Source organism: Aythya fuligula, chromosome 1 (genome assembly GCF_009819795.1).
Source record: "Aythya fuligula isolate bAytFul2 chromosome 1, bAytFul2.pri, whole genome shotgun sequence".
Taxonomy (NCBI): Eukaryota; Metazoa; Chordata; class Aves; order Anseriformes; family Anatidae; genus Aythya; species Aythya fuligula.
The window spans coordinates 206,133,283-206,159,635 of NC_045559.1; the positions used below are offsets into that span (position 1 = coordinate 206,133,283).

Consider the following 26,353-nt stretch of genomic DNA (forward strand, 5'->3'; position numbering starts at 1 on the left):
CGGGCGGGAGCCGGCGAGCTATTTATCAAATATGATAAGCCGGGGTCTGCTAATGCGAGGAGGGAGGTGCAGGAGGGCCGGGGGAGGAGGAGGCCGCCTCGCACAGCCCGAGGTGTCGCCCAGGTGTCCATCTCCAGCCCCAGACAGCTGGTGGGAGGTGACGGATTGCCTCCTATTAAGCCCGGCGAGGCCGGAGCCCGCTGGGCGCACGCAGCGGGGCCGAGGAGCCCTGGCCGTGGGCGGCCGCAGGGGTGGGCGAGGGCAGCGGGGAGGGGGCGGCGAGGAGGGAGGTCAGGCCGGGGCGGCGAGGAAGCGGTGGCCGTTTCGGGGTTGTATTAGCAGGCAAAGTGACACGGTTATTTATGGCGGCGTAATATTTTATTGCTGCCGGTACTGGAGGTGGCAATCGACCAGTCGCGCCGGTTCGGGTTCTATCAATTATTGCAGCAATTAGTCAAGTCGTCAAAGCCATTAACAGGGGGATTAGGCCAATATTGGAGAGCCATTATTGATAGATCCAGGAGAAGGGGAGAGCCGAGCAAACCTCAGCCTTCATTTGAGAGGAAAGCCGGCCTCGCCTCCAGGGTGTCACCGCTTGGAGAGCCCCGGCCCGGAGGGCACCGGGAGGGCTGGGGAGGGGGCGAGCTCTGCCTCGCCTCTGCCAGGGATACGGAGTGGTGGGCCCCGGCCCCGTGCAATCCCACCTGTCTCCATCATATCCTTTATTCGCCCTGACAAGGCTCGCAATAGAAATTACTCCGTGTCGGATGTTTATGGAGCACATTTTTCATTCTGTAAGCAAATATAGATCCCCGATGCCAGCGCTTGCAAGTGGCTGATCTCCCCTCTCTCAACCCTCTCTCCTCCTTCATATATTATGATTGCTGCTCGCTTTTATGGGGCGCTCGGGGTGCTCGGCGCGGCCCCGGGTTTTAGGAGCAGAGCGTGCCGAGGTGGCCGCATCACCCCGAGGTGCAGCAGGGTGGGAGGTGTTTGCCACGCTGCCTGCAGAGCGGGGACCCCGCAGCAGCACCCGGGCAGCTTTTTGGCAGCTCCCCTCCCTCTCCCATCCCTCCCTGCTGGGCACAGGCACTGGCAGGGCTCCCTGCCCTGCTGCTGGTCACCGTCACCCCTCTGGTTCAAGCACCCTGCTTGGCTTCAGCCCAGTTTGAAGGTTCATCCTCGTGACCTCTGACTGGTTGGCACAGCAAGCTGGGGGGGCGCAGAGTGCGTGAGCATTGTGCCAAGTCTCTCTGTGCATTAAGAGAAGTTTCCTGAGATGCTGAGAGGCGGAGCTGAACCCTGTGGGACTGTGTTTGCATCTCTGAGTGTTCCCCAGTAGCTCTCTCCCCTGATCTTGGAGATCTTGCCCTGCCTCTACCTGCTTACCACTGCTTCCCAGCACACCAACTGGGACCAGTTTGGCTGTGTTCTGTGTTCCCCTGCAGTCTGGCATGTCTGGGAAGGGGACAGGGCACAGGGAGCTCTGGGCAGGCTTGTTTCCATGAGGATGCCCACCTGACTCCCCGCAGCAGTTCAGTCTTTGGGGTTTGTTGGCTTTTTTTTTTTAATTATTTCTAAATAAGAGAAGGATTTTTCCCCAAAAGCTCACGCTGGCAGCTGCTCAGCCCACAGCCACCTCCAGCTCCAGCCTGGAACAACAGAGCAGAGGGATGGCGTGGCCAATTGAAGCTGCCGTGGGCCCATTTGGCTCCCCGGGGACCGGTGGCAGGCACTTTTGTCAGGCTGTATTTTCCTCTGGTGACCGTGTGCTCTCATCCCCAACAGCATCTCTTCCCTGTTGGGGGTGACAGTCCCTTTTCTAGTTCCCTGCACAGCCACACGTAACCACTGGGTGTACATTGTCCCCTTCTGATCCCCATACCCCCTGGAGCAGAGGTTACGAGGGGACTCGGAGCAGCACGGGGGGCTCAGGGTGCACTTTGTGCTCGTTCTGCACCCAGGCTGAACTCTGCTCCCCTCACCTTTTTCATCTCCTCCTGCCGCCAGGTGCCAACCCCCTGCAGAAGAACGAAATGGGACACAAGCCCCTGGACTACGCCCGCGAAGGGGAGGTCATGAACCTCCTGAGAGCATCAGAGACGAAGGTGAGCCCGAGATGCAGGTGACTTTCTTTTTCTTTTTCCACTCTAAGAACAATTTTCAAGGAGGTGGGGTGCCTGCGGTGAGGGACTGCCTCAGCACACCTCCACGGGGTCATGCTGCTTTGGAAGAAGTCTGTGCAAATTGATGACATGATGCAGAAAGGAGAAAGAAAACAACTTTTGAAGTCCTTACGAGCTGTAGCCATAGCCATGTGCCCTTCTCTTCATGTTGACATTTCTGCCTTGGGAGTGAGGTATGCAGGGACGAGTAATTCTGTCCTGTAAGCCCTCGGCAAAAATGCAGTAAAATTGGGATGTTCTTTTACTTTATTTTCTGAAATTCCTGGAAACAAACAAACAAACGAACGAACAAAAAAAAAAACTCAGATTTTGCTCTACAGGCGTGGAATTTTTAACTCGCCTGTTGGAAACCTGAGGTTAAAAACTCGCCCATGCGTGGAAGATGAAGGGAATTTAAACTGTGGCGATTGCTGCGTTTAACAAATACCATCAAGAAGTAATCTGCCAGGCAGTCACATCTGCTGGACAGCCTGTGCTTGCCTAGGAAAACCCTTGCCTGAGTCTTAATTCAAAGCCACGTTCCCCAGCCAGAAAACTTGTGTCTGTAGCGTGGAGCTCAGCGCTCCTTCCCCTGGGTTTTCTGTGCTGGATCAGAGCAGGGAAGGTGGCTGCAGAGCTGACGGCTTCTGGTGAGCTGTGCTCGCTGGGACAGCTCCCCAAGCAAGTTTTTAGGAAGGGAAGTTGAGAATAAAGTACTCGGGATCGTTGCAGGAGGAGGGAGGAGGAATTATCTGCTGGCTAAAGAGTCTCTGGGGTCCAGCCCCGGCAAGAAAACCCGCCCCAAACAGCTTGAAAAGCTGCTTTGGTTTTTATGCTTAACTAATAGATGAAGGGGAGAAGGGAAATATATCTGTAGAGATGCTCCCGATGAAGATGATTGGACTTGTATATAAAACAAAAGACAGTCAAGGCAGCTCGTGATGAATATTCAGCTGGGGGGGATGCGGTGCTCCGAGGGCTGCATCCACCCCAGTCTCTGCGCTCCACCGAGAGTCTTTGAGAATTTATTGCTCATTTTAATCACTGCTGGAGAATGAATTGGCAGAACTATTACTGGATGGGCACATCCCATAGATTTTATTTACATATCCTGGTGACAGAATAACAAGGAGTTTTCATATGTATTTTTAATTTATTTTTGAGTTCCTTTATCCTTCTAAAAGAACTCCGCGTGCGCCTTCCCTGTGCTAGACCACGCTTGCTGGTATCGAGGTATCGAGGGTAGCGAGGGCTCCTGAGCTGGCTCACGTTGCTGAATGCTGCAGGTGAAGTCTGAATAAGCTGTCGTGTGTATTACAGGGCTGAAAGGAAGGGAGAAGCCCTTGAAACTCTCTTCTGTGTGCACCTGGCATGAGAGCAGCCCCAGGACGAAGGCTTGCAGACTGATCTCAGTGGTTCGGGTTCTTCCTTTGCCCATTCAGTTGTTGCTCCCCAGCACACCCAGCCGACTGTCAGGGGCTGGAATTTATGTTTAGTGACTTCTCAAGCTTTCCTCAAAGATGATTTCCTCAAAATTTTCCTTCCCCTCGGTGCCATAGCTAAAGCTCAGCTCTGGAGCACATCGGTCACTTTTGCTTTTCAGCCACCAGAACTCAGCACCGTCCTCCCACCCCATCCCTCTGCTCTGAGTGTCACACTCAGGGAATCTGACGACTGCTTACAGCCCCAACCTGACCACCCAGCAGGATTTCCTCTCTGTCAGTGGCTGCTGAAAGGTTTTTAAGAAAGGGATGAGCCCGGACGAGCACCTCGCTGCCTTTTCCCCCTGCTCCCTTCTGGCAGGCGGTGCTGTGAGGACTCCCTGAGCTGGACCTCGTGTCTGCTTCATCGCATCCGATAGCCTTTGGGGGAGCTTTGAAAGAAACATTCAGGCACCCACTCATGGTTCTAGTGCAGTCTGGTTATTTTCCACAATTCAGGCCCACATTTTGAGAAAAATATCGGGTTTGGTAGCTTGGTGAATGTCTGTTAGGCTCCACCCAACTTCACACGTAGAATTGGGGGGAGAGTAAGTGGCCTCCCAGTGAAAGCTAATTTTTTGCTGTCTGTAACCCCCCTGGAATTACTTCAAGATGCTGTTTGTCCCACTCAAGGACCCCTCTCCCAGCCTCCAAAGGCTGTAACTCTGGGACAGCTTTCCTCACGTCCCTGACTTGTTTTGCAGCTGCCCACCCTGCAGTTTACCACCCTGGCTTCCTTTAACCTCCTAAATTCCTTTCCCTGTCAGGTGAAAGATGCCGTGCCCTCCACATTTGTAGGTTTTCTGTGAAGTTTCCTCTGCTCAGCGTTGCCCACAGCCGCTGGCACACGGGGCTGCTGCTGGCATGGGGACACCGGAGCCGTGGTGGCACGGGGCAGCAGCAGGTTCCTCCAGAACACATCCTGAGCAGAAAACTAGTGGGAAAGCTTGGGAAAAGCACTGTGACTGTGCAGCCTTTGCCCATGAAGGGGCTTTTTTCCCACCCAGGGACGTTTATGATGTTGGTCTTGCAAGGAGGGAGGCAGCGTGGCAGCAGAGGGGCGTCCCCTCCTGCCCGTCGTCCCAGCTCTCCGTAAGCCCATGCGAATCGTTCAGCATCCTGGCAGCGGGGATCAGCTCCTCTGCACTTAAAAAAAAGAAAGAAAGAAGGGAGGTGAGGTGGTTTAACTGATGTACAAAAAGTTCCTCGCTCTGCAGACCCCGTGGGTCTGGGTGCTGTGCCCATCGCTCAGCACAGCTCTTCCCACAGCAGCAATTTCCCCAAGGAGAGGCCATGGAGCAGAGGCCACCTCTGGCCCTGACGGAGAAAGGAGCTCAGCAGGAAGCTTTGCAGCACGTTCTAAAGATGCAAAAGGGATTTGGGACTTGCCCTCTTTCCTCTAGAAATGCACTGCGCTGTTAGACCTGCCCCCGCTCCGGGCGTCTGCCAGGGTCCTGTCCCTGTGCATCTGAGATGTGCTTGTGCTTCCTGCTGAGCTGGGCGTGGAAGGAGGCAAACACCCCGAGCTGAGAGCTCCTTGCAGTGCTCCCGGTGTCTGACATCCCTGGGGTGCAGAACAGGGCACTGCAGTGCTCCTCGTCCCGCTCGGGGGTGTTGTTTGAACAGGAGGTGCTGGCAGGTAGGAAACCAACGCAGGAGGAACAGTTCAGGCTTTGCTTTTCAGAATAAACAAGTCCCTAACGGGTTAACAGCTCGGTAGGAAATTTGAGAAGGATCCCAGTTCCCTCGGGATCGCTGTCCCGGGAGCGCTGCAGTCTGGTTCCCTCCTCAGCTTCTCAGCTGCAAGGCTTCCAGCTGCTGCCCTCGAAGCTCACCCCGCTCTGTCCTACTGCCCGTTGCTGCCAGCCTCAACAATTCCCTCTTGCTGCCTCTCAGGCTGCTGCTGCCTCCTGCCAAGCCCAGGCTGCATCCCGGAGACCAGGAGCAGCGATCTGTCCGTCTGTCCGTCCGTCGGACACACGACCACACAGCGCTCTGCAGTCGTGTGTGTACCACTTGTCGCTCGTGTTGCCCAGAAAAGTGCCAGGTGCCAACCTCTCCTTCCCTCTCGCAGTTCCAGGAGGAGCAGCGCCGCCGGGAGATCGAGGAGCGCCGGAGGTTTCCGCTGGAGCAGCGGCTGAAGGAGCACATCATCGGGCAGGAGAGCGCGATAGCCACGGTGGGAGCAGGTAGGACCACTCCTGGAGCCGTGATCCCAGCTGCCCCCCCAGCAGATCTCAGCAGCCCACTGAGGCTGGGGAGGTCCTGCAGGCATTTTCTGGCTGGGAAAGAGCTTGCTCCTCATCACAAGAGGGGCTGCTGGATGCTTTCTGAGGCACGGGGCTCGAGCCCTTCCCTTCAGGATGATTTCTCCCCACGCTAACCCAAGGGTTGCAGCTGGCCTCCAGGGGTTGCGCCGCTCACCGTTAGCATCTTCAGTCAGCTGCTGGCTGAAATACGGTGCCTGAGCACGACGACACTTGAACATCTTTTTCCCAGGACCATTTGTCTTAAGGATGTTGTTCATTAATAATTCACGAGCAGTTCGGAACAGCTCTATGTGCATAAACACCTCGCACACAGCCTGCTCGGGGAACCTTTCTGTGTTCCTTACAGATGTGGGACCGGGCTCCACGCAAAATACAAGCACGTAGCTCGGTCACACTTCCCTGGCCATCACCTCAAAGGCCATTTTAGCCCCGTGTCCTGCCAGCAGCGTGCAGAAACCATCAGCAAGACAAACAGAGGGGTATTGCCCCGCTCTGCTCCCCCCACATCCAACAATTTGGAGCTCTTCCCACCTCCATCCTTCTGGGGGTGTTGCTCGGTAAATACTGACGATAACACTGAAGCAAAACTGTTCTCAGCAGCGTGGCCCTGCTCATTCCAAGAGCCCTTCCAGATGTCCCTGGGGGCACATCACCATCCCCTGCTGGGAGCAGGATCGGCACACGGGGCACACCACCAGCCTGTGCTTTAAAGCCCTCTGCCTCTACCTGTCTGCTGCTGTTGCTTTCTGCCTGCAGAGCCGTGCAGGCTGGCTGTGGGGTGCTAAAACACTCAGTGATTTACATCCCTTACCTCTGGCCAGGAGTGATTGAATCTCCCGGTGTTCCCTTCTCTGCACCGGCTGCCACCCCTGGGCCACGTTCCCAAGCGAGGGTGCCGGTGCCTTTTTCTCGAGGTGTTTTTCCCCTGCTTCAAATTCCGAGTTTTCCCTGCTAAAAATGAAATAAACAGGGGGAGTCAACGAGGAGCCTGGCCTCTTGTGGCTGTGCTGCAAGCATACAGCGCGCGGTGAGGTTTGGAGGGACCGGCAGTGTTTGCTGTCAGCCCAGCCGGGGGGAAAAACCAGAGCAGCTTTGAGGCAAACAGGCCCAAACAGCAGCCTCGAGTCTCAGATGAGCGCAGACATCGCTCTGAGCCTAACCTCGTTATGCTAATCAATTAAATACATCGAGACCAAAGGGTGTTGGGCATCTGTGGAGCAGAGGGGGAAGTGTTGTGGCTGTCACTTCGCCTAGCGAGCGCCGTTTTGTCTCTCCCCAAACCCCGTGTGGGCTGCGGGGGGCTTTTTCCTTGCGGTCACCCGTGGGTGCAGCCTCGCAGCTCTCCGGGGCACCTCGTGTCACCCTGGGCACTGCAGCACCGTGGGGACATCAGGGCCCCGAGCGCCGTGAATAACTCCTCGAGCATCCCAGCTCAGTGCCCGAGCACCGGCGGGTGAGGTAAGAGGGCTGAGGTCAGGGCAGCGCCGCGTCGGGAGCTCAGCGACCACTCCAACCTCGTTAACAAAGCCGAGCCCGGGCTGATCTCAGAGCCCTCGAAAGAGCAAAAGAGCGAGCGCTGCTGCGAACACAACAGCCACCCTCTGTGTTGGGAGAGGGGCTGCGCCTGGGGGCAGCGGGACGGGCTAATTGGGAGGCTTTGATTAATGGGCAGTGCCTGCTTCTGACACAGGTGGTGTTTCTGCGCATTAAAGTGGCTGCCTTTATGGAGGTTTCTCTTATTGAATTATAGGGAATGTGCTTGATACCCCCGCAGCCTCAGGATATCAGACCAAAAGGTAGCAGGAGAGTCTCCGTCCCCTCCTCCCCCCTTCCCTTCTGCCCTGTTTTGGCTGGTTTCCTTCAGGAAGGGTGAATTTAGAGACATCACTTTTTCTTTCAAGCGCTTCCTATCTCTCCGTGTCATTTTTTTCCTCCCAGCTGTTTTTTTTGCTGCCACTTCATGGACTCCACGTGCCTCCCGTTGGCGCTCGCCGCCACGGTTTGTTGGCCTTGTTGCACGCCGCGTCCCCAGATTTACCAAGGCCAGCTGATATGCTTAATTTATAACCACTGCCATAATTGAATAATCTGATTTAATCCAGCACTCGCTGCATAATCCAAACAGGCTCCAGAGAGGCTCAGCCCCGAATACAAAGGGGACAGGAGCTCGGGGTTTGATCTGTGGGTTGGGGTGGCAGGGACACACAGAGGCTGTGGTGGTCGGGACGCTTGTGCCGCCTGCACCCCCTGGGCACTGCCCTGTCCTTAACACTTTTTTCCTGAAATCAGGAAAAATCCACGGGCAGGTCGTGCCCACAATCCTGGGAGCTGACGGGAGCCTGGATGTTACAACTGCTCCACACAGATGAGCAGCTGAAGGGCTTACGGTTGTGTTCCCAGGGCACTCTCAGCAATTATTGTACTCCGAATCTGCTCAGCTCTTTGCTGGTTCCCTCGGATATGCAGAGGCAGCGGGGTGAAACTGCGTATCCTAAATATGATGGAGGAAGAATGCCTCTGGTTTAGAGAGAGCACTTGCCAGGCCGTGGGCAGGTAGAGGTGGGGTTGCAGAACACCCTTCCAGCAGTGATTTTCCCGTCCTTTCGGGTTGAAGCCATGTGCACCAGGACTCTTCCTGAAGTCGAAAAGGAGAGAGGAAGGAGAAGAGTTGTTTTATAAATAAAAGCGTAGTGCGGAAAATCCACTTTTAACGTATAAATGCCAGATGTTGAAGCCGTGGAGCAGTTGTAATGCTGAAACCAGCAGCAGTGCAAGAGCTGGAGGAAGATGGATGTGTGGGAACAGCACCCTGCCCTGATCCGAGGGAACCAGTTTTAATTTGGACGAAGTATCCTCCTGTACACGTCCCGCATTTCAGCGTGCGCAGGCACCTGTTACACCGAGGTGAGCAGTCCTGTGCCTCCTCTTCCTCCTCCTCTTCCTCCTCCTCTTCCTCCTCCTCTTCCTCCTCCCCATGGGGGCACAGCCAGGGGACGCGGGGTCCCGCGGTGGGTACGGACCCGGAGGCATCGCCCCCGTGGCACCACCCTGAGCCCGGGCGGTGCGCGAAGCACCAGCGAATGAATTGATTTGATAAATGGACATTTATTACACTCACAAATTGGCTGAAACCAATTTCGGTCACATCAACCCCTGATAACTGCTAGGGTATTGATTTGTGTAAAGTAATACAGTGAATTTATCAGTTCAATAGCGAGCTGAAGGGCCTCTCGGAGACACAGCGCTACGGTTACGCCGTTACAGATGTCCGAAATAAAGTGGAAGCACTGCGGCCACGCTGCAAATGGCTCCAGAGAAGGAGGCCCGGGCGTCATCCTCAGCCTCTTCGCCTGGACACGGGGGCTGAAGTTCCTAATGAGATTTGGGCAAAGTGGCACAACCTGCCTCTTTCGTCTTATTTATTTATTTCTGCCGTCCCCGCAGCCGCCCGAGGAAGGGGGCAGCTCGGCAGCAGGCACACCGCAGCCCCGGGGAAAGGAGCATTCCCATGGGCTTTCTTTGCTCTGCCTGAGGTCTTCATCCCTTCAAACCGGCACCGATGTCCTGCTTTGGCCTAAAATAGCAGCTTTGGCCTAAAATAGCAGCTTTGGCCTAAAATAGCAGCTTTTTTCCCTCTTGCTGAAGCTGAACTGCGCAGTGACCAACCTTAGGGCTTGGAGGTGGAGAGCTGCCCACAGCCGTGGCTGTGAGGCTTGGGGCCGCAGTTTTCCCCTCTGTAATTAACCAAAATCTTGCAGTTTTCCCCGCCTGTGTGCTCGAATATGTCATAACTTCCCGGCTGCTTACAGAAGGGGTTTTACACCTCCTCGCTCCCTCGATCTAACCAACCCCCTGCAGACAACGGCGATCAGCACCTTCCCGCCGAGCCCCCGAACTGAACCACGAGCTCTCGCTTTATGGTAGGGTTTTATGGCGTGGTTTATATCACTGGGGCTGCCGTGGGTGAGCCGGGCATTCAGCCATAAAGCGCCGTGTCCTGCTGCGGAGGAGACTGAGAACAGACAGCACTTAACCTCGCCGCCTTCGGACCGCTGAACGTGCTGACCCCGCAAGTGGTCAGTCCGTGCCCCGAAGCAAAAGTTTATTGCCTTTATTATCTCAGCTGAAATAGCTGCAGAAATTGGCGGCCGTCGTGTTATTCCCCATCAATTTAAAAAAAAAAAAAAAAAGCCTTACCCCTGGTATTTGACCTCCCGTTTGCTGTGATAAAGGACAGGGAACGAGCACGTGCGCCCGGCCAGGGAGGGCAGGGCTGGGACACGCTGGAGCTGGGATGGATGTGCCCAGACCTCATCTGCCCCTGGGACCCCCACCAGGTGGCTGTTGCCCCTCTCCTTAGGGCATCCTCTCTGCTTTTGCCCCTTCCCTGACATTCCCGGTGCAGGGGACGTCCCCGCCGTGCACTCCTGCACCCCACACAGCCCGCGGGCTCACCCCGAGCACCGAGACACCTGGGGCAGGCTGGAGGTGAGCCGCGTCCGGATGGAGTCCAGCCCTGCAGCCTGGCTCTGCGCCCGAGCTAATTAAGCCTTGACAGGAGTCAGGACTTATTAGCACGGCTGAAGCCCTGGATAATGCATCCAGATCGTGTCCGGGCATACACGGGCAAGTCCACGTGGCATTGGGGATGAATTTCCACAGCCAGCACTGTCCGAGCACGTCCTGCTGGGTGCCCCTGGGGCTTAGGAACCAGGGGGTGCTCACAGCCACTCACCCCGGCCCCCTGCACAGAGCTGGGGTGAGCTCGAAGCTTCAGGCTGAGCCACGGTGCCCGCTGGGTCCCCTCCGTGCCCCGCAGGTCGTTAGGGATCCAGGCACGCTCCTGCTCTGCCGGGTAATCACCTTCCTTATTAAAACCCGCTCTGCGCTCTGCCTGCTTGGGATTCATCTCGCTCCAGCCCCTGGAGCGCGCTAATTTTGTCTGCTAGATGAGAGACCCGGGTGCTTTCTTGTGGAGATGCTTAATGACTGTGGTCAGGTCAATCCTCAAACCTCTCGTTGTTAACCTCAGGAGATTGATTTTTCCTTGGTGTTTTCAGCCTCGCTCGAGGCTTCGTGCTTCCTCTCCTGATCCTCGCCAGCTCTGTCGGCTTGCAGCCTCCCCGGCTCTCCTGCCCACACTCCTGGGACGTGGACACAGCACGGAGCACTCTGCACTTCTTTTCCCTTACCCAATCAAGCAGAGTTTTTTTCATGGGCTCCCTTTCTGTCTTTCTCAGCTTGAGTTTCAGCACTCCCCGTTTATCTGGGTGCGCTCCTGCCAGCTCCAGAGGGACAAAACTCCACAACGTCCCCGCTCTGGGGACACACGGGCAGCTGGAGTCCTGGGGCTGCGGGACCAGGACACTCTCAGTCTGAGGCTGAGGGCCCAGGGCACATTCTCATCCTGGGCTGATTTTTTCAGTGAAAACCACAAAGAAAAGGGAGCCGTTCTGGCTCGTGTTTGCTCTGGGGGTCACCAAGCAGTGCCCCCGTACAGCGACGGGGAGCGGGGGAGCTGCAGCTCTGAGCAGCCTCCCTCTGCTCACCATCCCTCAGACCTTTTGCTCCTGCTACTGGATTTCTCTCTGCTGCCTTAGGAATAACTCAGGCTGTACCTCTGGTGTCCTGCCCACGTCGTGCCCCGCTTCCATCAAGCTGTGCCCATAGCGTTGGGCTCTCTCCCAGCTCGGTGCTGGAAACACGGGATTAGAGCTCAGCGTGGCCTCCTCCTGTGTGACACCACACAATTCTGGCTGCTGCAGCTTCTCGCAAAACATCACGAGGCTTTACAAAGCTCAAGGCAATCAATACGGCAAGAATAACTCTTCGGAAGGGCTGCAGCAGAGGCCGTGTGTAAATAACGCCGATAAACCAGGGGGGGCTCGGTGGGATTCTGCCTCTCCCCATGAGCAGCATCCTGCAGGGCCCCTGGGCTGCCTTGTGTCACCGGAGCCAGCCACCAAATCGTGTCCCAGCTGGGGCTGTAGCACTTTTTTGTGGGTCCCTCCTGTCCGCAGGTTGCTCATGGGCAGGGCAAGCCCCGATGCTTTTCTCCTTTCCCGTGTGGTCTGGGACGTGGGTCGGGTCCTGGGGCAGAGTCACCGCGCTGGGCAAGGGGGTAACCGGGCTGCCGACCCCACAAGAGTGTCTTTGGGTCTCGTGGGGACAGCTGTGCCCCTGGGCAGCCCCTGCCACCCCCGTTTTTACTGGGGGCTGTGCAGGATGGGATGGGAGACGGGGCCCAGTGAGGCTTGCCTTGGGTGAAATCCGCGCTTGGTTCATCCAGGAGGTTCATCCCCCATCTTCGGGGAGGTTTGGGCACAGACCTGAAGCTGCTCCAAGCACCTCCCAGCACCAAAAAACAACCAGTTACAAGCTCCAGTCCAGCCCTGGGCTGCTACTGGTGTTCAGCTGCTAGGGGCTGCTCACCTCCCGGCCAGCAAGGGGCTCGGGCTGAGCTTGGGCGGGTATTTTGGGCCAGATGCAGCCCAGCAGCAGTGCCTGCTTGTCCCTCTGGGCTTTGAATCCTGTTCCTGGTCTCTCTCAGGTCTGGTGCAGTGATTTGACCGGTTTGGTGGCCGTGTCCCCAGCTCTGAGGCTGCCAGTGGGACGGGCAGGAGGTGCCTCCACTCAGAGCTCCTGCGACCTTCGATTCAGCACCTCTCTTTTTATTTGCATGCGAGGAATAATGCAAAAAAAACTTCCCCAAAGCTGCCTTTTCGCAGAAAGGTCGCTCTTGTGAGCTGGAAACCCAGCGCGCCGCCTGCACCCTCCCCTGCAAGCCCTCCCCGTCCCTCCCCGTCCCCCCTCCTCGCCGTCTCCCTGGCAACGCTGAGTGCACATCCTGGAAAACTTTATCCGAAATCTGCTCTGGGCAGCCTTCCAAATCCATGCTAACCTGATTAGGTGTCTCTGGGGCCTTTGCTGGCTAATCAAATTAGATAGCACTAATGGCAGCGAGGACTTGGAGTGGGTAGAGAGCAGTAAAACATAGTGTATACTTAGTGATAATTATACTTGCTTTTGTGGCATTGATTTATATGCCTTCTCTCCCCCTCCCCGCTTCTGTTTTTGTTGTGTTTAAATGCAGCCATTCGGAGGAAGGAAAATGGCTGGTACGACGAGGAGCACCCGCTGGTCTTCCTGTTCTTGGGATCGTCTGGAATAGGTAACGCCTGGGTGACCTGCTGCAGGGAACGGGATGGGAGCAAGGAGGAGAGGCTGGGCTGGGCTGGAGCACACGAGGACACACGTGGGCACACGAGGACACACGTGGACACACATGGACACACGTGGACACGCATGGACACGTGCACACACATGGAAACAACACATGAGGACGCTGTGCTAGCCTTCCAGGAGTCCTCCCAAGGGACTGTCTGCCTTAAATGCTCGAGAAGGAGCAGTTTTCCTAACAGAAGAGCGAATTTAATGCCTCCATGGGTGGGGAAATATCAGCAACGTGCTGCTTGCAAACCAACTCCCTGCTCGTCCCGCTCACGCGGGCAGGGATTGCTGCGCAGTGACGCGGTCGTATTGACACTGGTAATATTTTTCCACAAGCACAATGAAATGCGACGTGACAGCTGATCAGTTCATGAAATGGGCAAAATGAATTTTACTCAGGAAAAAAAAAAAAAAAAAAAGCAGATTTAAAGCAACCAAACCGTGACATTTGAAACGACGCCGGCGCTTCCGCGCCCGGCTGGCTCACGGGGCTGCGGGGACGATGCCGGTGCTGGAGGGGTTAAGCACCTCGCAGCACTAGCAGGCCGAGTATTAACTCTAAACGAGTTGCTATAAAGCAGTATAAAAGCAGTAAGAAATGTTTTTGAGACTTCATTGCGCTGATTATGGCAGGTCTGAAGGCTCAGCGATATAAATTGTCAGCTCCTCAACTCGCACGTATTTCCGCGAGGGTTTTTTGCTGCTTTTGCTGCCATAACAATGGGCATTGAAATGAGAAGGCAAAGCAGCTGATGTGAGAAATGAGAAAGCAAAGGAGCTGATTTGGAAATCGGATTGTATCAGGTGGGTATTTCGTCTGGGTCTTGGTGGAATGGCAAGCTGAAAAGACCAAGTGCGTACAAACCGAGACACCTGATGTGCCATTTCAGCAGGTTCCCCCAGCACTTAAGCACTTTAAAGACCCATATATACATATATTTACAATACATATGTGCATGTACACACACACACATACCCCTATATGCTCACACATCAGGCTCGAGGACACAGCAACAAACAAAGTCACCAAACTGAGCCGAACTCGGAGGAATTCTGGCAGCAGCGGTACCTGTTGGGACAGGCTTCCAAGCCGTGATGCATTTCCATTCTCGCAGCCCATTTGCGGTGATCTAATTAAGTGATCCCGGGGATCTAAGATTTATCTCCAGCAGCATGCAGAGTGCAGCTGTTCCCAGGGTGGGGCCGATGTGTAATGCTGCTGCTGGGGGTGCTGCGTGCCCACAGCACCGCGGCTGTAACACCAGCACAGCTCTGCCTGCAGCTGCAGCCCCTCTGGCTATGCAGGATTGTACCTTTTTTTTTATTATTTTTTTAGCTAGTTTGGTTTTTAAGATACAATCTTTTTACTTAGATAGTTGCTTAGGGCATTTATGTGTCTGCTCTCTGCCCTGACGTGCCCGAGTGTTTATTTTTCAGTGCGCAGAAAACACAAAGCGCACGCCGTGCAGGCGGGGTGCTGGCTGCAGGCACACCAAGAGGTGCTAACGTCAACTCAGAGCATCTCCCCCGCCTGCTAAATGCTGCTCCTCTCCTTTGCTGCTAATTCCAGGAGCTGCAACCAGCCCCAAATGCTCCACCTGCTAAACCCAGCAGTTACATGCCAGTGGGTGGCAGCAGGGGAGCTTCAGGGAGGACGCTTCTGCTGGCTCTGGCAGAGCCTGGGTATTGAAACACACAGCAGAGCTGCCCCTTGGACCAAGCTTTACCTGGATGGGCAGATTGGGAGGGCAGGGTCTCGCCTTTCGGGAGCTGCTGAACTGATTTACTCCGTCACTGATCGTTTGCAATCCTGGATTTTGATGCCAGTTGCCTTGCATTGATCAAGTAAATAAAGAAGGTCACATTACCCTGAAATGCTTTATCTAGGGAGCAAAAAACATTGCACATGAAACTTGGAATAGGGTAAAGGTAGCAAAAACCTGCTCTAACCACATCTTTTTGCAGAAAAAATTCAGCTCTTTGCCCATCATTTAGGGATCACCTCCTAAAAACCAAGCAGCCAGTGCTGAGCTCGGCACCACCATTCCTCCTCTGGGTGCTTGGGATGCTGCCCACGCCGCCGGCTCGGCTCGCAGCGCTGCTCCTGGTGCAGGGAGGAGCTCCAGCAGAGCACAGAGTGAGGAGCAAGGAGCACAGAGCACGGAGCAAGGAGCACAGAGCGAGGAGCACGTCTGCCCTGCCCTCAGCTCACTCCTTAAGCAGCGGCCGTGCTGTGTCACTGCCCTGCCACCACTCCCCTGGTGTGCACCCTGACCCTCCTGGGGCTGTGATACCATGCTCCTAAGGCGGTGCTGTGCCCTACCTCGGGGATTTGGCAGGGAAACCCTCTTCCCCTGAATGCATTTGCAGAAAAAAAATGTGTATTGGTCGGTGTGGGAGGCAGCCCTGCAGTCAGCACGGCTTGCAGGGGGCTGGACAAGCAGCACTTCTAACTTCTTCTGCCTTCTAACACCAGGCTTTTCTTTCTGTTTGACACAGGAAAGACAGAGCTGGCCAAACAGACAGCCAAGTACATACATAAGGATGTCAAAAAGGTAACGCCTGCTCGCTTTGTTGTTTGCCATTCGGAGAGCTCGGTGCTGGGACGCGCTTGGTGCTGGGACACGCTGGGTCTCCTGGGCTGCAGCACACTTCGTGGCAATCCAGTGTGAGATCTGAGCACGTGAGCTGAGGAGGAGTTAAAAGGAAGCGTTCCCAGCCCGTGTCCCTGTCTGTGGCACTAATGGTATCTGGAATCATAAATGTCAGAATTAATTTAACCGAGCCTCGCGTTCCCTCTTTGAGGTTGCGCAGGGTGTTGACACCCTGTGTGGTGAACACTTTTTTTTTGCCTTTGTTCCTAATAAGACCGTAAATCGTTAAAAGGATGAAAATTTAAAAATCCATTTTGCGTGTCCCTGCGTGCACCGTTTGTAGCAGTGTCCAGGACAGGCAGTGGAAATGGTGGAAATGACCTCGAGGCTGGGTTCTTAGCGCCGAAATATTTGGGATTCCAGCACCAGAAGCTGTTCGTGGGCTTTAGCCTGCTATCCACGGGGCAGTTTTCAGTTAGGATGGGCTAAAATCATCTCCTTTGGCAGGGGACTGGTTCAGGGGTGCCTGCCTTTTCAGACACACTCCTCCACTCGCAGCCGAGCATCCCCTGCCCTGAGAAGCACCCGGCTTTCCTCCTCCAAGGGCTGGGGGAAGCGCAGAGAGGAGAGCTGTGCAAATGGGGACGCGAGGAAACACGAGCAGAGCTGCTCCGTAAGCTGATATTAGATTAATTCCTCCTGCCCACATCCTCCAGCACAGAATGGACACGAGAAAATGACACATGAAGAAGGAAGATCAAAAGTAAACCGACGCTGTAAAAGTGGCTGTTCTGGTTTCTTTTCCTCGTCCTTCTGTAATTGCCTTCCCGAAGCAATAAATCCTGGTCCCTGGGTCTCAGGCACCTCCACCCGAGACTCCCGCACCTGGAACTGGTCAGGGCCCAGCCAAACATCAAATAGAAAAATCAGCTCACCACTAAATGCTGTGTTAATTCAATAGCATGCACAAATCGGAGTTTTATTGGTAATGAATCAGCTCGGCAGCCGGCGCTGTAACGAGCGGCGTGAAGAGGGGCCATCAGCCCTTCTGGGCACTTCTGGGGGACGCAGCTCTCAGCAGGAGCCGCCTGATTAAGAAGGAAGAAGCCAGAACCGTCTCATTGCCATGCTGATGGAGAGGTTGTGGTGTAATGACAGCCGCTGACGTCCTTACCCAACCCGCGTTAGCACTGGGACGGAGGCGCCGCAGCGCGAGCAGACCGCAGCAGGGCAGAGCCTGGCACATCCTGGTGGTGGAGACGTGGTGAGCCTCGTGTCCGGGGCACCACGAGGGTGGGAGAAGCTGCTGCACATCTGCAGGGAGGTGGCACCAGTGGCTTTCTGAGTGCTGACCCCCTCGGGTGACTTCTGCAGGGCTTGGCTGATGGATAGGGTCAGGCTGGACTGGGCGAGGTGCTCTCCGGGGAAGGATTTCCACCAGAACTTCTCCTAGGGTTGATTTCTACAATAGTTGGGGAAAATATTTTCTTTTGTTGAATTTGGTTTCGATTCCATCTGATAAAAACCAAATGGGTGGAAAGAGAGTAACAAAACATGTGGGCAGGTTTGAAATGAAGAATTTCAGTCGCTCTGAGCTGCCCAAACTGCCCTGAACTCACACCACCACCACCCAGCACCCCCAAAACCAGCGTGTGCTGCACGGACACGTCCTCCTGCACGGTGCCAGCACTTGGTGCCCGTGTCTGCCTGGCCTCCCACCTCCTTTGGCTCTCCCCAGCCAGTGACTCCATCACCCAGGGCTCTCGCAGTCCTTGGAGGGCAATGTTGGAGCCTCGAGGGTGTCCGGCAGCACCGGGTGGTCTCACTGGTGCCGAGCCACACACCGTGGAGCCCCTCGCCCAGCAAAGGGCTCAGCCCCACAGGGTGCTGGGGAAGTGCTGGTGGAAAGGTCTCCAGTGGGATGCTGGAAGGTCGAGCTGGTCTGCTCCTAGCTTCAGCACCCAGCTGCAAGCCCAGGAAATGCCTTGGCTGCAGGGAATAATCAGCTTTCCAAATGCAAAAGGAAACTTGTGTAGTCATCGTGAGTTCTGTAACGTCGTCTCTTTGAGGTGATCGTCCATGAACCTCGTTTACCTGGGCTGTACGATTTGGGGTTTTGCTTAGTTTTGTTTTTACATTGTATTCTTCGTGGGATTTGTTTCAAAAAAAAGGCTGAGCAGCAAGAAAATCCGTTTTATGTAGCAAATTGTGAGCTATTTCAGTCCCACTTTCAGCCCCCAGCCCTGGTGACCAGCAGGGTGTTTCGATGAACCTCGGCCAGGGGCAGTGGGATCAGTTCCTGGCTGCCTTTGAGAAACTGCAGTTATTTCCCTCTTCCTTCAGAAGAAGTCCTAATATTTGCAGTGGATTTATCTGGCCGCTGCCTGCCTGCAGTCCTGGGGAGCCACGAGGCGAACACAAGTGTGCTCAGCCACCTGCCTGCTTCTGGAGAAGCCTTCCAAATGTAATGAAACCGGGGGCACATTAATCAAAAATCACTTTACGTATTTCTTTCTCTTCCAGGGTTTCATCAGACTGGACATGTCGGAGTTCCAGGAGAGGCACGAGGTGAGTAAATGGGCTGTCTGGACTTCCAGGGGTTGCAGTTCTGAGTTTAATTGGTAATTCAAACAAATCGTGCCAATCCCGCCGTTCCCCGGCGTTTCATCACTGTCCGTGGCCTCCCGCTGCCTCTGAGCGCGGGCAGAGCTCCTGGCTGCAGGCTGCTGTGGAGGCCTGGCCGTGGCAGTGGGCAGCCAGGAGCTTTTTGAGTTCCTTTGCCAAAAAACGGGCAGTTTGGTGTGCCGGAGGCGGGTGCGGGACGCACGGCAGGGAACACGCGGCAGTGAATCTGCAGAAACGTCCCCTGGAAGGGGTTCAGTGCTGCAGTGAGCCCAGGAGGAGAAATAGCACGGGGAACTATGGACCAGAAGGGGATATTTTATATGGCATCTGCTGGCTGTGGGCACCTTGGCTGATCCCACGTAGCCTTCAAGCTCTGCTGTGAGGCATTTGCACTGACAATAGCAGCACCTCCTGCTGGCCCAGCCAAGCCCAAAATCCTCCCGGAGAGGTCCGTCCCCTCCAACTCCAAAAAGCAGCAAGGTCCCAGCTGAGACTGCATAAATCTGGTTTGCAAAAAAATGCAAATTTAAGTTCTTCTGATGGCAGCCTAGGTCCCTTGTGTAGTGTTGTTGATGCCACTGGTGAGGTGCACCCAGATCCAGAAGCGCAGAATAAGAGCTCTGCTGAGGATCAAACCCTTAATCGGGGGAGCTGCTGCAGAAGAGGAGGAGGAGGAGGCACTGGCTGGGACCTGGGAAGATTTTTGTGAATAAGAGGAGGAAAAAAGTGCCGTGGAGGAGTGCAGGAGTGCTGGCAGCACCACTGCTTGCATTTCATCCTGCCAAGGGCTGAGCCACCACCTCCACGGTGGGGGGACCCCTGTGAGCAGGAGGGGGTCAGGGCCCTCCAATGGCCAGAAAAGGTCCAGGAGAGCATTATTTTAGCCGAAGCAGGGAAGTAAGGAGATACGGGGAAGAGAAAATTCGGAATTGCCTGCAGCTGGCCTGATAGATCGCTTGTCGGCGGTTCTGGTGGGGACCTGCGCTGGAGGAGTGAAAAATGCATAAAAATAAAGCCATGTTGATGACTCAGTGCAAAGGAAGAGGAGCTGGAAGCGGCGGTGTAAATGTAAGATATAAAACACCGGGCCCTGACAAAGACAAGAGGCAGAGCAGAGGGAAGAAATAAAGTAGAGAATTGCAGCGAGAGCAATATAAATTTTTCAAGCAAACAAGGATCAGGAGGTCAGCCCAGGAGACAGCATCCTTTGAAGGAGCCTGGGGAGCCTCACGTAGCCACAGGCGCTGCTAAACAAATGAAATGAATTAGCTGCCTTCAGCTAATTCCTGCTGGAGGGTCCCTGAGCCCGCGGGAGCCCCTCACCTCTGCCCGAGAGCCCCCAGGAGAGGGCAGGGAGGCTGCAGCAGCGCACGGCTCCGCTTCCCGGGGACGAGGGCATCACGGCTGTCCCCGGGCTGCATTGCTGGGCCAAACGGAGCCGCCTCGAAGAGAAAAGGTAGGTGGCTGTGGGCACGGCTTTTGGGAAGCAGGGGTGAAGGTGTCGGGGCTCCTTTCCCCTGCCAGCCCGCCGAGCACCAGAAGGGGACGGTTGTGCCGGCACGGCGGCACGAAAGGCTTTCGGGGTTCTCCAACGATAAACGAAACCACGACAGACCCAGCGCCAGGCTGTGCTGCGTGAAGGAGAGGCAGATAGTTTGTTCCGCGAGGACTCACCGATATTCTAAGGGTTTGGGATTTTGCTCCCAGGATTTCACCCGGGTGAGCAGCCTGCAGCTGGCTCTGCGTGTCCGGCGTCTGCCTGAATCAACAAACCGACCACTAATTGTGTTCCTTTCAACTTGGTGTGCTTAAAGGACTTCAGGTGCGCCCAGAGAGCCAGGTTGCTTCAAGCTGAACACCAAAATCCCCCTGTCATTTCTGCAGAAGCAGTTCTGTTGCCAGGAGCACTCTGCTGTCTCCTTTTTGAACCTCACTTAGAAGTCCCGGTGCTGAGCAGTAAGGAAGTTGGCTGCGGGTGCAGGACAAATACTTGCACTGTGGCTGCTTCCCAAGCTCTGGGGAAGCCACCTACCACCTGTGGTCCTTCAAATTCTCTCTTAAAAGGGCCAAAGGGCATTGAAATGGGTCTTTGAGAGCTGGGGGGGTCACTCAGACACCGCTTCGAAGAGCAGGGGTTGTGCCTGCGCGCGGTGCTCCTGCAGCCTCTGGGGCTTAACCCCCTGTGTGAGGCATTTGCCCAGCAGTCACCGATCTGCATTTCACCAAATTGTGCCTTACTCAGCTCATCTCGGGGTACCTGGCAGCGCACGGATCCCCTCTCACGTGTCCTGTCCCTTCCTCCTAGGTCGCCAAGTTCATCGGCTCTCCGCCCGGCTACGTGGGCCACGAGGAGGGCGGGCAGCTCACCAAAAAGCTGAGGCAGTGCCCCAACGCCGTGGTGCTCTTCGACGAGGTCGACAAAGCCCACCCAGACGTCCTCACCATCATGCTGCAGCTGTTCGACGAGGTGAGGCTGGCACAGAGTGACAGAACTGGAGGGGCTGGAGGGGACCTCAAGAGATCGTTGGGCACAATCCCCCTGCCAAAGCAGGTTCCCTAGAGAAAACCTGGGGTTGGAGCTTGAGAAAACCTGGGGTCGGTGTGAGGGCCGGCTGCAGGAGAGGTCTGGAGCGGGGCGGAAGCGCTCCAAATCAATAGTCACTGCCAAAAAATGTGAGCCAGCCAGTCAGGCCACGTTAATGCCGGGAAGCAGCATCACGCTGAGGTCTCGTGGTGGAAGAAATGACATCTTTGGGAAGAGAAAAAGCCAGCGATGGGAGGGGCAGGAGCCTGAGCAAGAAGCCCACAGGGATCAGATTGTCCCGTGTCGCTGGGAAGGCACGAGAGCGAAGTCTGTGTCATGAGGATACCACTAAAAACCCTGGTGACAGCAGAGGTGGGCAGCAGAGGGCAGGAGCACCGAGAGGCACACGTGCCCTGTGGCTGCCCACCAGGGTGGCACGGGGAAAACCTTTTCTGGCCACCCAGGCACGGGTCGGGTGCTGCCACCTCATCAGGAAAGCACGGCAACCTGGGCACTTCTTAGCCTTAATGAGCCGTGCCTCGTTAATTGCTGCTCTGGAGCTGGGGTTGGTTCATTCACGGCGTTCCAGGCAGCACGTGAGTCATCTCCCAGCCTTCCTCCCCCAGATGCTGGTTCTCCCCCTGATCCTGCTGGCTGTAGGAAGGAGAGAAATACTCGCCGAGGAAGGGCGCACAGGCAGTGACTTCGGAGCCCTTTTGCTCTCTGCTGGTCTCCGGGGCTCTCTTTGCTTCTCACCTGTCCTGGGCAGCTGCAGCTCCTCTTGCAGGAGCTGGTGGGAGCCAGGGACAAACGCGTGTCCCTGGAGCAATCGTGGGACACCAGGAGACAAGGGGGCTGCTGCATCTCCTGCTGCACGCTCAGCTTGTTGCACGCGAGTTTTTCCGTCTATTTTTAAGGTCCCAGTCTGTCCACGGAGGCGAACAGACTCCGGAGCGATGTGCTGGGAGGTTTTGGGGAGTTTAGTTTTTCTTTTAAGGATTAATAACACAATTTTTTCTTGCATAGATCATCACAGCAGCAGCTAAATGTGAAATCAATTCCTGTACCACGCACTTGACAGGGCAATAACCCAAATGTTAATCTCAAGCACCCAACAAGGATTTGTGTCATTGTGCTGGATATCTGCTGCTGGAGACATATCGAGGAAAGAAACTGCCTGGGGAGCTGCTTATTTTTTTTCCTTATTTTTCTCTCTTTTTTTTTGCTTTATTAATCAAGAGAACTAGCACTTCTGAAGGGTTCCTGTGCAGGTTTGGTGGGAGGAGCGCTGACCCCACAGCCCTCAGCTCTGCAGCAGCTCCCTGGGTGCACGGGGAGCCCTCCTTGGCTTTTTTGGGGCTGTCCCAGGGGGATGCTCTCTCTCTGTCACCTCTTGCTGCCCCAGCCGGATCCGTGCGTGGTTCATTCCACGGGCAGAGCCAAGCAGTTATTCCTGCAAGGTTATTTTGGCTTTGCTTATTTTTGGTCAGGCTCCTGGCAGTCTGTGCTCCCACGTGGTGCTGCCAAACCACCACAAAGCTCACTGCCCCTGCCTGGCCCAGCACTGGGGGAGCTCCCAGGCAGCCACAGCAGCACAGGGAGCTTTGAGCTGACTCCTCTGTCCCTCTGGTGAACACCCAGTTGTGGCCAGTAAATACCAGTGAATAGCACAGCTCTCATCGCAGCCAGCCCAGCACCTGCCCGTGTCCTTGGGCGTCCCTTGGACAGCATCAGAACCAAATCTCTGGGGAAAAAGAGGGCTGTGATGTTTTGCCTCGTGTTTTGGAAACATCGTGGGGCACCCACTGATGCTCGTGCTGATTTGGTTGCAGGGCAGGCTGACAGACGGCAAGGGGAAGACCATCGACTGCAAGGATGCCATCTTCATCATGACCTCCAACGTGGCAAGCGACGAGATAGCCCAGCACGCCCTGCAGCTCAGGCAGGAGGCCGTGGAAATAAGCAAGAAGAGGATCGCAGAAAACTTAGGTACTGGGCTTTGCACGTCCTTCTCCAAGCCCCTGGAGAACCCAGCTCCTCCCTAAGGCTGCAGCTCCCTGCTGCAGGGACCAAACGCCTGCCCTCACCACCACGAGGCCTCTTCGAAAGCCTCCCTGCAGCATTCATTGTTCATGAGCACGTCCTTGAGCGATTTGTCTTTGCTTGGGGCTTTCTAGCCCACCTCTCAGCCCTCCCCACCCCGTGCTCCCTTCCCTTTATCTGCTTATCCTTTTCTTTCTCTCAGGACCCTTCCACGTGCTTCCTCGGAAACACCGTGGCTCCTCCAGGCGCTCACGTTAACGAAGAATAGTTTAGTTCTTTCTTAAGTCAGCTAAAGGTAATTAGGACTGAGCTTAATAGATTTTACTTTGCCTTTTAGTGACAGCACAAGCCCCACACGAGGGTCCTGAAGGAAATTGCCCCCAAGCAGGTCGCAGAGGGAGGACGGAGCAGGGTAAGGGCAGCCTCTGACAGCCCTGCTGAAGGCACGGGGTCTCTGTACGCTCAGCCCTGCAGTGATAACCCCGTAGGATAACACCAGGAGGCCACCAGTAGGGCTCCACTGCCCTAAGGAAGGACAGACAGCAGTGCCTGCAGCGGGGCTTTCCCCCTCTAGCTCTGAAATAGGGACAGGTTTGAGCACAGACACTGGCACAGGGAGCACGAGGAAGCACTGCCAGCATCGGGTGCTGCTGTGCCTGTGCAGAACCACAGTTTCCTCACCCGTTTGGTCCCCTTCTTCCCATCCACGGGGTACCTGGCAGCCTGTGCCCTCCTGCACGTAGGCAGGGTTTCTCTGCTCACCCGTGGAAATGCCCAAGAAGCTGTGGTGTGCGGTGTGTGCTGCGGCCAGGAGCCACAGCTTTCTGCAGCAGCTCCATGGACAGCAGGAAAAAATGCTGGGTTTTGGCATCGAGTGTATTTTTCAGCTTCTCTCTCACTGTCTCTTCCTTTTTGCCTTGAGAAGCGGATGCCAAAGCTGACTTAATTCAGAATCTTTAAACTTCAATCAAACTAGGTAAAGGACAAAGCATTGCCTGCAACTGAACTTTCAAGAATAACATTTTAAAATGCCAAGCACTTTTCTCCTAAATGAGGAAAGCATTGAATTTTAATTTCTGGAACTGTACGACAGACAGCTGCAGTGAGTGAAAGGCAGCGAGAGAGCACAGCCAGAAAATGCATTTTGATCAGGAGCCCGGCCTCAATTGAGTTTCGCAGAGCTCCTTGCAATTTGCAGAGCCCTTGGCTTGGAGGTGCCGCAGGACGCAGCGGCCGGGAGGTCAGCCTGAGTGCCTGGCTGGGCAGATAAATGGAAAGATAGAGGGAAGGAGCTGCTTCCGCCCTATCTCGCCATCTGTGAGTGAAAGCAGCAAATATTGCAGGTGACAAACCTCAGCACTGCCTGTGCTCTGCTCTGCCCTCCCCAGCTCCTCTTCCAGAGGCCCCGTACGCGGGCAGAGCGCTCTGCCCAATCCCCTCGGTGGCTCAGGGATGTGAAAGGGGCTGAATCCTATAACCCAGGACCCCCAGCTCCATTTACCCCACTGCTCTGCTCGTCCTCCCCGTGTGGCACAGCAAAATCCCCACCCAGGATCCCTGGAGCACCCCCGTGCTCGTGTCCTGGGGGTGCTCCTGCAGCAGGGAGTGAGCCGGGGTGGGTGCTGAGAGCCCCCCAGCCTCCCAGGGGAAGGGGCAGGGGGACTTCAGAGCGCACAGCACCGTGCCTGGAAGCCTCCTTTGCCACTGCTGCGAGTGTCACAGCTCCACCAAGGCTGCAAATGCAGGAAAGGCTCTCGGCACCCAGCCTTCAGCAGGGTATTTCTGCACTTCTTGGCGTTACAGCCTCCTACCCAGAGCACCTTTCCTGCGAGGGATCTCCCCTTGTGTCAAATGGCCCGTGGAGTTACGTGCCTGAAGGTGTAGGAGGGGAGCGAGGCAGTCGAGACAAAGAGAAAGGTGCCGTGGGGCTGCAGGAAGGTGAAGCCTGCGCTGAAGCTGGCTGTCAGGGCTGGAGCTGGGATTAGAAGCAGGGCTGCCAGACCCTGGCTCCATCTGCAGTCAGTGGAGGGAAGTGGTCCCGAAGCCCGAAGCACGCTTGTGCCCCAGGCTGAGTGTGGGTTTTGCTGCTTGCTGAGGGGCCCACGGGCTGTCCTCTGTGCCTAAAGAGCTGCCACAGCCCCCCCAGAACACCCCCGGGTGCTCCCTGGGCTGGTTCTCATGGCCCAGCCACCGTCCGGGTTTCACGGGGGCCAGAGGAGGACTCCTGATACCCAAAATCTGCTGGCAGGCAGCTCGTGGGGTGTAAGGCATTGAGAGGAGGCAGAGCAGGAGCTCTGCTGCTGTCTGAGAGTAGGGTGCACAGGGCACACAGCCAGCCACGGCAGGGAATTGGGTGTAGGAGCCCCACAGCACCCACCAGCCGTGGTTTGTGGCACGTGGGGAGATTTGGGGTCTGATCCTAGACCCTGCCCCCATCTCACCATCCCGTGCAATCTTCCTGTGCTGGCTCCTCGTCACGCAGCTCCGCGTGTCCTCCCTTCCCTGCCCTCACCCGTGTCCTCGTGTCCTTGTGTCTTTCAGAGGACGTGCAGGTGACCGAGAAGATCACCATCTCCAAGCAGTTCAAGGAGAAGGTCATTCGCCCCATCCTAAAGGTAGGGGGGATCGGTTTCAGGGCTCGTGTTTCAGGTGTGCTGAGCTTTGTTCACCGAGTCGTGCGGTTTAAGCGCCGTGCCCCTCACCAGCTGCCTCCCAGATGTGAGCTCAGTGACACGACGTTCATTTTCAGGCTTGATGGTTAATTTTCAGGCACCCAGAAGCAAGGTCAGGGCCTTGCAGAAAGAGATAGCAGCAGCTCTCTGCTCCCGTTGTAGTGCAGTTATAGGAGACTGGAAGGGGAACGCGGGCTGGGAAGTGCTGGGGTGGGGTTTTTGGGGGTCCTGTGCTCACTCTGGGCCACAATCTGCTCAGCTTCTGGGCCAGAGAAGTCCTCCTGCAGTGACACGTCCCCCTGGCACCCCGTCCATCCCCTGGCACCCCTGACCTGCAGCCCTTGTCCCCACAGGCTCACTTCAGGCGGGATGAGTTCCTGGGGAGGATCAACGAGATCGTCTATTTTCTCCCTTTCTGCCACTCGGAGCTCATCCAGCTCGTCAACAAGGAGCTGAATTTTTGGGCCAAAAAGGTAAAATCCAGTCCGTTGCTCAGAGGCAATTGCTTTAGAGGGAACTTCTCCTTCACGAGGAGGAGGAATTCCCATCCAAGCCTTCATCCTGCTGTTGCAGAAGCAGCGTGAGCATGTGTTTGTGCTGTAGTCGTCTTCCATGGGTCAGCAGGACAGTCAAATGCCTGATGTCTTGGCACATGGAGTGCTCCAGGTGGCCAAATAGGATTTAGGGGGGCAATTTTGGAACCTTTTTGGGCACCAACAGGGCTGAGCTCGGACACAGGGACACGCAGC

At 55.7% G+C, this 26,353-nt stretch overlaps 1 protein-coding gene across 1 annotated transcript in view; it reads left to right on the forward strand.

The window, feature by feature from the left end:
* CLPB (caseinolytic mitochondrial matrix peptidase chaperone subunit B) overlaps nt 1-26,353 on the forward strand; it is a 65,550-nt gene that overhangs the window by 37,890 nt on the left and 1,307 nt on the right. The window contains exons 6-15 of the mRNA XM_032207476.1: nt 2,011-2,108; nt 5,721-5,835; nt 13,010-13,087; nt 15,646-15,701; nt 18,264-18,308; nt 20,671-20,832; nt 22,722-22,878; nt 23,270-23,344; nt 25,474-25,547; nt 25,958-26,077. Coding sequence (XP_032063367.1) covers nt 2,011-2,108; nt 5,721-5,835; nt 13,010-13,087; nt 15,646-15,701; nt 18,264-18,308; nt 20,671-20,832; nt 22,722-22,878; nt 23,270-23,344; nt 25,474-25,547; nt 25,958-26,077 — 980 coding nt within the window. The remainder of the gene's footprint in view (nt 1-2,010; nt 2,109-5,720; nt 5,836-13,009; nt 13,088-15,645; nt 15,702-18,263; nt 18,309-20,670; nt 20,833-22,721; nt 22,879-23,269; nt 23,345-25,473; nt 25,548-25,957; nt 26,078-26,353) is intronic.